The 11,904-nt window shown below is 37.9% G+C and overlaps 1 protein-coding gene across 1 annotated transcript; it reads right to left on the reverse strand.

Annotated features, from left to right (window-relative positions):
- Positions 1-10,540: 10,540 nt before the first annotated feature.
- LOC140889986 (uncharacterized) lies at positions 10,541-11,251 on the reverse strand. The gene is made up of 2 exons (XM_073297732.1): positions 11,176-11,251; positions 10,541-11,013 (listed from the first exon to the last, which is right to left on the reverse strand). Exons 1-2 carry the CDS (start codon positions 11,249-11,251, stop codon positions 10,583-10,585), a joined length of 507 nt encoding a protein of 168 aa, XP_073153833.1. The 3' UTR covers positions 10,541-10,582.
- Between the last annotated feature and the right edge of the window lie 653 nt (positions 11,252-11,904).

The following is an 11,904-nucleotide window of genomic DNA, read 5'->3' on the forward strand; positions in this document are numbered from 1 at the left end:
TCTACATAAACTTCCACATTTCTGCCAATTTGGGAGGCAAACACTCTGTCCATGAGTCTTTGATAAGTGGCCCCTGCATTCTTCAAACCAAAAGACATCACTCTGTAACAAAAAGTTCCATGAGAGGTGGTGAAACTTACTTTGTCTTGATCTTCCTCCACCAGAGGAATTTGATGATACCCCTGATATGCATCCATGAAGCATAAGTACTGATGACCTGCCGTTGAATCAACCAATTGATCAATTCGAGGCAGGGGATAGCAATCCTTTGGGCAGGCCTTATTTAGGTCCCTGAAATCAACACACATCCTCCACTTGCCTGAACTCTTAGGGACAAGGACCACATTGGATAACCAGGTAGGGAATTTCACTTCCCTAATGTGTTCTGCCTTAAGAAGTTCCTCTACCTCTTTTTTAATGACCTTATCCTTGTCTGGACCAAAGTGTCTCTTCTTCTGTTTTATCGGTCTTACTCCCGCAAGAATATTTAATCGATGAACCATAATTTCTGCACTGACCCCTGTGAGCTCCGATACAGACCAAGCAAAAACATCTTTGTTCTTCCTTAAGCAACCAACCAAATTTTGCTTCACTGATGGGCTCAGATCAGCAGCTAATTTGACAATCTGAGCTCCCGGGATTAATTCCACCTTCTCATGACCTTTTTCGGACATCAGAAGCACCTTCTGTCCGTGCGCCTTCAATGTTCGACCTATTGAAACCATTCCTACCTCCATATTCTTCTTCTTTGAATCAATCCTTACCTCATTCACATAGCATAACCGAGCTGCTTTCTGATCACCCCGAACAACCCCCATTTCTCTTCCACTTGGGAACTTCAACTTCTGATGATAGGTAGATGCCACGGCTCGGAAATCACTCAGGGCAGGGCGCCCCAATATTCCATTGAAAGAGGATGGTGCCTCCACCACGGTGAAGCAAGCCATTTTGGTTACTCTCTGCTCTCCACTCCCAAGGGACAAGGGGAGCACTATCTGTCCCAATGGTTGCAGAGCATGACCCGTGAACCCATAAAACTCTGTGGTGATTGGATCCAATTCAAATCCTTACAATTTCATTTGGTCCAGAGTTTCTTTAAAGATAATGTTTACTGAGCTCCCAGTATCCACAAAGATACGAGCCACGTCATAATTGGCTATGGTCAAGGTGACCAGTAGGGGATCATTATGAGGTATCACCACATCCTTTAAATCTTCTCTTCCGAAACTGATGTTCGGGTCAGTGGGACAGCTGAGCTGAGAACTTACCTCAAAATTTTCCAGCCTACGCCCGTGAGCTTTGCGAGCCCTTCCCGAATCTCCATCCGTACTACCATCGGAGATCATATGGATAATACCTCGATCGGGATGATTTGCAATCTGCTGCACCCTATCTCCTCGACCGTTTGGAGGAGCTCTTCCCTGATGATCACCTTGATTCTCTCTATCTTCATTCCTTTGATTCCTCCATTGGGGAGCTCGGCCTTGGCGAGGAGGATTTGCTCTTCGAGTCAGCTCAGCTCTGATTCGAGGGTCATCATACATGATCCTTTGAATCTCCTCACCTAGCCTCTGACAATCATTGGTGATATGCCCATACTCCTGATGAAAATCGCAAAACTTGTCAGATGGCGGTAACCGCGGGCCTTTCTCAGCATTGCGGGGCCTCACAAGTGCTCGCCTATCCTCACATACTTGCATTGCCTTCTCCAGGCTCACCGATAGGGTACATAGGGGTAGGGTCCTTTGGCCTTGTTCATCTCTTCTGCCACCCTCTTCCTTCCTCCTTCTGTATTCCCCTCGGCCTTTGCTCCCACCTTGGCACTAGGCTTACTCCCAGACATTCCTTCCTGTCTCCTCTGCCTCTGTGCATCCTCCAAATTCACGTACTTCTCAGCTCTACTAAGGAGCTCATCATAAGTCAAAGGAGGCTTCTTGACTAAGGATCTGAAAAACTCCCCTTCTCTCAATCCTTGAGTGAAAGAGTTGACCAAGATGTCAGCAGTGGCAGCAGGTACTTCTAGAGCTGCTGTATTGAAGCGCTGAACATACTCCCGCAACGATTCCACCTTAGATTGCTTCATATTGAACAAACTGAGAGAAGTCTTCAAATATTTCTTGCTATTCGCATACTGGTGTAGAAAAGCTGAGCTGAAGTCATTGAAACTCTGAATACTATCAGGTTGTAAAAGGTTGAACCATTGCTGGGCTGACCTTACCAAAGTAGTGAGGAAGACCGACATTTAATTGCATCTAAATATCTATGCAACAAGGCTGCATTTTCAAATCTTCCCAAGTGTTCCTCCGGATCTGAGCTCCCGTCATACTCCCCTAAAGTGGGCTGCTTAAAATTTTCAGGGAGTTCCTCATCTAGAATAGCCCGAGCAAAAGGACTTTTCCTTTGTATAGGCCCAGGCCGACCTCCTACTTGCCGACCTAGTCTCCTAATCTCTTCCCACAGCGCATCCATTGGGTTTGGCTGACCCACGGGAGGAGGTGGTGGATTGTGACCCATGGCCGCTTGCACCGTTTGAGTGATGAACTGGCTGAGCTGATCTACAGTCATATCCGCCACATTTCCTCTTCCCCTTCCTCTTCCTCTTCCTGCCATATCTACGTCTTAGCTCGATTTTCCCACAGACGGCGCCAATTGATATACCTCAATAAAGTGATCTCCTTGGACGAGCTGAATAAACTCCTCCAAATAAGAGATGAACTGCTGCTGACCTGAAACCACTAACAAGAATGTTAAGGGGGGCCGGAAGGTGTTCCGGCGTATCCCCTCCAACGCTCAAGTCAGATGCTAGGATAGCGAAAATATAGAGAGTGGTGTGTGCCCACGAGTGAAGAATTAGGATCCAAATAATGAAAATGAACCTGGTATTTATAGGAGAGAGCTCCGGATTTAACGCCTACCTTCCTTATCAAGAATCCGCGAATCCCGGGATCACAATCCCGAATATTTAGGCTGAGATCTCGCCCGAATCTTGTCTGACAAAGGAAATAACAAACATTTAATCTGAACTGAACTGTTATCATGAGGACGCTATACTACCTGGGGTCATATGGAAAAGGGATGAGTGACCTATTGCTGAACCCCTGAACTCAACCCGAGCACTGATCCTAACATCTTAGCTAGCTCATCAAGGTTGTCCAACCCCTCTACCGAGCTAACTCCCTACTGACATCGGGGCTGAGATGAATTCCAGAGCTCCCAACCTAAGATGAAGATGATGGTGGAGGAGTTTGAAGGAGGTCCTGAGCACCCGAGCTAAGCTCCCGAGCTCCCGAGCTGAGCTCCCGAGCCGAACTGGATGATGGTGTGGAGGAGCTTGACTGAGCTCCCGAGCTCCCGAGCTCCCGAGCTGGGTGATGGTGGTGGAGGAGCTTGACGGATCTCCCGAGCCGACCTCCTGGACCATCCTGTCTATCTAAGAATTGATCTTTACCTTAGGGTCGTCTTTGAGCTGAGGTGATTTCCTCATCGGGGTATCAATGATCCTATTGTCTTTATAACCAAGACTAATTCATGCTAATTGCTAATTTATGTATATTAATCTTTCTACACTCCCATCCATTAGGACTGAAATTCTTATAATAGTAATTTTCTGTGCATTAGGCGGACAATATACTTTAGAACATATTCTCTATGAGTTTAACGAAGTTCAGATGGGTTGAGTCGACGCTATCCGCTTGCGGGTGACGTGGTGGCTCATGATTGATTAAAATCAGTGGGTCCCATGTGGAACCCATTATTTTTTACCAATCATGGGATTATACGTCACCCGCAAGGTAATGCCCTGCGGGCGGCATGTACTAAAACGTTCAGATGATGGAATTGCTTATGCCTTGCTTGGAAAGAGGAATTTGTGATCCAAAATCAATAGGTATTTATTGAAATTCTTATTTATAAATAGCCTTAATTTGTTGCTCAACTATTGAAACATATATTTTGGGTAGGTTGCACTTGACTACATAGGCAAGAGAGGATCTACTATTGGTGTTACAAGAGATGGAAGAACCAAGTATATATGCATCAAACTTAATTAATGCATAAAACGAATACTATGTAATACTATTATTATAATTATAATCTGATTCTTAAAATCAATCTGCAATCTGACCGTGGACATGTATATATGCCAAATAAATCCTCCAAAGAGAAATGCTTCCACATGACAAAGAAAGAAAGTGTCGTGAAAAGTAAAATTTATAAAACTCAAAAACTCAAAATATTCTCAAACTCCACACTTTAAATTTATTCTCTCAAAATTGTATTTTTCTACACAAATGGAGAGACCTATTTATAGATCTCAATGAGAGATTAGTCCAAAAATTAAATCATCATCATCTACATCATCACACACTAATTTTCAAAATAATACAACTCAATTTTCAACAATTCTAATATAATATAATATATTTTCAACACTTCCCCTTGTGATGATGATCATCATATGATGATTGTCTTTATTACGTGTTTTATGTTGCCTCGTTAAAAAGCTTGCTAGGAAAAACCCAGTGGGATAAAAACCATAGCAAGAAAAAAAGAGTGCAGTCACGTAAACTCCCCCTCATGTTAATATGAGTGATTCTTCACATATTCCGTAGATTGCGCATCTCAATGTTGTATATATGCTTTCTGAATATCGTCGTGGGAAGTGCCTTTGTGAAGAGATCTGATGAGTTCTCACTTGATTGAATGTAACATATATCAATATCTTTATTCTTCTCAAGCTCTTGAGTGTAGGCAAAGAACTTTGGGGGGATATGTTTGGTTCTGTCACTTTTGATGTATCCTTTTTTCATTTGAGAAATACATGCAGCATTGTCTTCATACAACGTCACAGGCTTCTTGTCTACTGATAATCCACAAGAAGTTTGGATATGTTGTGTCATTGATTTTAACCACACACATTCACGACTTGCTTCATGTAATGCAATAATCTCGGCGTGATTTGATGAAGTTGTTACGAGTTTTTGTTTCTGTGAACGCCAAGAAATTGCGGTGCCTCCACGAGTAAATATATATCCGGTTTGGGAACGTGCCTTATGTGGATCAGATAAATATCCAGCATCAACATAACCAATGATACTTTGATTGGTATCTTTTGAGTACAAAAGTCCCAAATCTGTCGTTCCTCGTAGATAACGGAATATATGTTTAATTCCGTTCCAGTGCCTCTTTGTTGGATATGAACTGAATCTTGCCAATAAATTTACAGCAAAAGATATATCAGGTCTAGTGCAATTTACAAGATACATAAGGGCACCAATGACACTTAGATATGGTACTTCTGGACCAAGAATAACTTCATCATCCTCACATGGACGGAATGGATCCTTTTCTATGTTTAATGATCTTACAACCATTGGAGTACTTAATGGATTTGATTTATCCATATTAAAATATTTAAGGATCTTTTCTGTATAATTTGCCTTGTGGACAAAAATTCCACATTCTTTTTGTTCGATTTGCAAACCCAAATAGTACTTGGTTTTTCCAAGATCCTTCATTTCAAATTCTTCTTTCAAGTACATCATAACTTCTTGAATTTCTTTATTCGTTCCAATGATGTTTAAATCATAAACATATACAACAATAATTACACATCCGGATGTTGTTTTCTTGATGAAAACACAAGGGCATATTGGATCATTTACATATCCCTTTTTCATCAAGTGATCACTTAGCCGATTATACCACATTCGACCTGATTGCTTCAACCCATATAATGATCTTTGCAATTTTACAGAATAAAATTCTCTGGGTTTTGAACTTTGTGCTTCAGACATCTTAAATCCTTCTGGGATTTTCATGTATATATCACTATCAAGTGATCCGTATAAGTAAGCTGTAACAACATCCATAAGACACATTTCCAAATTTTCAGACACTGCCAAACTAATCAAATATCGAAACGTAATTGCATCCATAATAGGAGAATACGTTTCTTCATAATCAATTCCAGGCCTTTGAGAAAAACCTTGTGCAACAAGTCTAGCTTTATATCTGACTATTTCATTTTTCTCATTTCGCTTTCGAATAAAAACCCATTTGTATCCAACAGGTTTTACACCTTCAGGTGTGAGGACTATAGGTCCAAAAACATTACGTTTATTCAGGAAATCTAATTCAACCTGAATGACATCTTTTCATTTGGCCCAATCATGATGAGTTTTACATTCATCAAAAGATTTTGGTTCATGATCCTCATTTTCATTTATGATGTCATAAGCCACATTATAAGAAAATATCTCATCAATATCTTCTATGTCTTTTCGGTTCCATATTTTTCCAGTATTAATATAATTGATAGAGATTTCACGATTCTCTTCAGTTTGTGGTTCTGACAGAATATTTTCATCATCAGGTATTTCTTCTGGAACACCATTTTCTATTTTATGATCATCGTGCTTCTCTATGCCTTTTCTTTTCCGAGGATTTTTATCCTTGGAACAGACTGGCCTTCCACACTTCAGGCGTTTAATGATATCATGAGTGTCTTTAATCTGTTTCTTTGAAATTTCAATTCGAGCTGGGGCATTTACAACATGTATATATGATTTTGTCACCTTTTTGTGTCTGCAAATGCATCTGGCATTTGATTTGCTATTCTTTGCAAATGTACAATTTGCTGTACATCTTTTTCACATTGTTTGGTCCTTGGATCCAAATGTAACAATGATGGTACATACCATGTGATTTCTTTTTCGATGTGTTTCTTTTCTTCCCCTAACACTGGAAATATTTCTTCATTAAAATGACAATCAGCAAAGCGTGTGTAAACACATCGCCTGTCTGAGGCTCAAGATATCGAATGATTGATGGACTATCATAACCGATATAAATACCAATTTTTTTTTGAGGACCCATTTTTGATCGTTGAGGTGGTGCAATAGGCACATACACCATACATCCAAAAATTCTTAGATGAGAGATATTTGGTTCTTTACCAAATGCAAGTTGCAATGGGGAAAATTTATGATATGCACTTGGTCTGATGCGAATTAATGCCGCAACATGTAAAATTGCATGTCCCCATATAGAAATAGGGAGTTTTGTTTTCATAATCATTGGTCTAGCAATCAGTTGTAGACGTTTAATCAATGATTCAGCTAATCCATTTTGCGTATGAACATGAGCTACAGGATGTTCAACAGTGATTCCCATTAACATACAATAATCATTGAAAGTCTGGGATGTAAATTCTCCAGCATTATCAAGTCTTATTTTCTTGATTGTATAATCGGGAAATTGATTTCGCAATTTTATTATTTGAGCCATCAATCTTGCAAATGCCACATTCCGAGTTGACAATAAGCATACATGTGACCATCTGCTAGAGGCATCGATCAATACCATAAAGTATCGAAATGGTCCACATGGTGGATGAATTGGCCCACAAATATCACCCTGAATACGTTCAAGAAATATGGGTGATTCAGTTTGGATTTTAGCTGGTGATGGTCTTATAATAAGTTTTCCAAGTGAACATGCTTTACATTGAAACTTATTATTCTGAAAGATCTTCTGGTCTTTCAGTGGATGACCATGTGTATTTTTAATAATTCTTCGCATTATTGTTGAACCAGGATGTCCCAATCGATCATGTCAATTTGTTAATATTGATGAATTATCCATCACCATATTTGATTCAATTGGACTTATATGTGTATAATGCAATCCAGTAGGGAGCATTGGTAGTTTCTCAACTACAAATTTCTTTCCTGACTTATATGTGGTAAGACACATATATTTCTGAGTTCCATCAGTCATTGTCTCAGTATCATACCCATGAGAATATATGTCATTAAAACTCAACAAATTTTTTTTCGATCGTGGTGAATATAAAACATCATTTATCAAAAAATTTGTACCATTAGGTAACAAAAATTTCGCTTTACCAAAACCTTCAATCAAGTCTACAGGACCTGATATTGTATTCACCATTGTTTTTGTTGGTTTTAGTTCCAAGAAATATCTTTCATCTCGCAGAATAGTGTGCGTTGTACCACTATCCGGTATGCAAATTTCCATGATATTATTTCCATGTTTGCTCATAGCATTTTTCATATCAAACTTCACAAAAATGTAATAAAGAAAAATTAAGTACAATACAAATGTAAAATATAACATGCTTTATAATACAAAAATGCATGAAAAATACAAATTTGTTACAATCTAGTCCCACCAATCTTTTAATCAATGTCTTCGAAATCATTCAAAAAATCTGCAGCACTGAAACTAGTTGAACCAATTAAATGGTCACTATTTTCAACAAAATTGGTCGCTTTTCCTTTCCCCTTTATCGATTCTTTATAGAGCTTACAAAGGTGCTCGGGGGCTCGACAAGTTTGTGACCAATGTCCCGGAGTGCCACATCTATAACAAACACTCTCGGTTCTTTTTGAGTGATTTTCATTTTCACTCATGTTTTCATGCTGCCTTTTTAGTGGGTGGTGCGTGACGCTCTTTTGAGATGAGTTACTGAAATAACTATCTCGATTATTTTCATATCAATGACCGCGTCCACGACCACGGTCATTTCTACGTCCACGTCCACGCCCACGTCCTCGACCTCGTCCACGACCAAAATCTGGTCTATTTCTTTGATTTTGGTTTTTATTTTTCATTACGACATTTGCTTCAGGAAATGTCGTTGATCCAGTGGGTCGGGATTGATGATTTCTTACTAACAATTCATTGTTCTTTTCCGCCACAAGAAGACATGCGATTAGTTCAGAATATCTCGAAAATCCACGCACTCTATACTATTGTTGTAGAGTCATATTCGATGCGTGAAAAGTGAAAAATGTTTTCTCAAGCATTTCCATCTCTGTGACTTCAAGCCCACAGAATTTTAATTGCGAAACTATTTAATACATCGCAGAATTATAATCACTGAATTTTTTAAAGTTTTGGAATCTCAACGTATTCCATTCATCACGGGCGGTCGAGAGTATCACTTCCCTTATATGCTCAAATCTTTCTTTCAGCCCTTTCCATAAAGTCATTGGGTCTTTTTCTGTGAGATACTCACATTTCAACCCTTCATCAAGATGTCGGCGCAAGAAAATCATAGTTTTTGCTTTATCTTGTGAGGTTGATATATTATTTTTTTTAATACTTTCACTTAGACCCAATGACTCAAGATGCATCTCAACATCAAGAGTCCATGTCATATAATTTTTTCCAGTGATATCGAGTGCAACGAATTCAAGCTTTGCCAAGTTTGACATGGTGGTACTAGAAAAATAACAATGCATTTTATTAGTTAATTTCCATTAATATGACAATACAAAATAATGGATAAACAATGAGTACAAGTAAGTGTACAAATAGAGAAAAAGCATGTGGTGAAAAATCGCTGGTGAGTACAAAACTCGTGAGTATGATGATCATAATCGTTATGAAAAATATCCTTAGAAAAACCAAAAACTCCATCTTCTTCTTTTTCGAAAAAAACCGAGGAGAAAATGTTTTGAGATGAAGAATGAATTTTGGTGTGATTGAAAATGAGTTTGAGTGAAAATATTTATAGGCAAAAAACTAGCCGTTTGTGACCGTTGGGGGTAAAAAAAAATCGAGTATGTGTTGAATAAAAATTTGTGATAATGATACAATGCATATAATGATAATCATAATTAAATAATTATGTATATCATATCACATTATTATAAGATCGGTGTCGTAGACAGCCTTTTATATAATATTGTGAAATTATACCAATATAGTTAGTATAAAGTCAGGTATAGTATATCATATCACATTATTATAAGATCGGTGTCATAGACAACCTTTTATATAATAACATGACATTATACAAATATGATTATAATGTTTAAAAACCTTAGAGGCTTTTATACTTGTCGTATCCTTTACCGGGAGTGTGGGATGTCGTCTTAACATCCTCCCAGGATTTATAACAAGTTTTTTAAAAAATTCATAACATGATATTATATATTAATATATACACAATAAAAATATATAAACAATAAAATAAAAATTCTTACTTGTTGAATATTTTTGACTTCTTCTTGTATTTTGGAGCGTCGGAAATTATAGAGAACCTTCGAGCGATCGTGCTGATAACGTGTTGTGAAAAGTAAAATTTATAAAACTCAAAAACTCAAAATATTCTCAAACTCCACACTTTAAATTTATTCTCTCAAAATTGTATTTTTCTACACAAATGGAAAGACCTATTTATAGATCTCAATGGAAGATTAGTCCAAAAATTAAACCATCATCATCTACATCATCACACACTAATTTTCAAAATAATATCGCTCAATTTTCAACAATTCTAATATAATATAATATAACAGAAAGCTTATTATTTTGGGTTAGATTCAACGCATACGTGAATTAATGACTTATTTTTTTGCTGTACTGACAGAAATGCTTCCACATGACAAAGAAAGCTTATTGTTTTAGTCGGGCAAGATTAGCACCATATAAATTCAGAGATACTTCATTTGTTGATAAGTACTTCCAGACACACCAAAAGGAAACACATCAGCATTACACTATTACTATTACTAGTGAAAACGAGAAAAATTTAATTTAATTTTCCCAATTACTGCTCAATAATAATCTGCTGAATTTTGGCAAGACCATCCAGAAGTTCACGAAGGGTAGTTGTGGTTTTGTCCGCTGCACATAATTCTTCAATAACCATCTTCTTCAATCCTTCCAACTGCTCTGAAATCTGCAGGTGCCCGTCCACATTTTGCTGCACTGGCAGATCAGTTTCAACATTTTCTGGAACCACCGCAGCGATATCGTCAACACCGCTGAATCCCATGCCAGCTAATTCAGCGAGTTCAACGGAAACAAGATCGGAAACAGCATCGTTTTCTTGAATGTTCGAGTTCAAATCTTGGCCATGATCATGATCTTCAACCACAGAGATATCATGATGATCTGTGGGTAAGCCTTTGCTTGAGTCCAACACATCATCAACTGTTGTTATTTCATCGATCGATTCCAGTTTACTATTGGATTCTTCTGTGCAAAAGAGACGCATGCAACAAAACACAGAGTCACCCCTTATAGTCGAGGGATCGATCGGAGTACATTACAACACGTACGGAACATACTAACTTCTACTGCTCTTCTATTATATAAATAAATATATATATATTATTGTTAAGAATAAGAACAGTTAACCTTGAATTGATGATTGAGTTTTTCCTTCAGTTTCCTTCTTCTTGGCAGCTTTCCTCTTCTTGGGTCCAGACGGCATTGTTATTGTTAATGTGTTGAAGGACAAGTTTTCTTGGCTTTATATTAAATAAAAAAGTAGTATTCGTAGGAGGCAAATTAAAAGGAGACGAAGGGGTTGTTCAATTTAATTGCAAGTCTCTAGCTAGCTAGCTAGGATTCCATTCCCGGAGATTAGACTGTTGGAATTCTGACCTCTCATCTTCCATGCATTATTAATATTATGCATGGAGAAATATTAATTAGCTAGGAAGCCCCGCGGATCGACTCCATTCATGAAATGTACTTGACATATATCTATCAAATGTACTTGACATATATCTATTTCGTAAGTTCCGGAGTTTACTCATTTCAGTGTGTACGGTCGAAGGATATTATCCACTGCAAGTTCATGTTTCCTCATCATCATCATTATGTGTAATATGTATGTCATTAACCTTTTGATTAAATACTTATAACTTAACGGCAAGATTTGGGTATCCAAAATTTAAACTACCCACATATTTAGAGGATCTGAAAATCATAATTCCTGGTCGAAATACGGCTCAATTTGTTGGTTAGAAGAGTTATAATTCAAAGTACGTACATCAATACATTTAGATCATGGACAGGAAATTAAAATGAACATATATATTATACTTTATTTTTTTGAATCGTATAATATTTGATGTTGGA

Source organism: Henckelia pumila, chromosome 3 (assembly GCF_033568475.1).
Source record: "Henckelia pumila isolate YLH828 chromosome 3, ASM3356847v2, whole genome shotgun sequence".
NCBI classification, from domain to species: Eukaryota; Viridiplantae; Streptophyta; class Magnoliopsida; order Lamiales; family Gesneriaceae; genus Henckelia; species Henckelia pumila.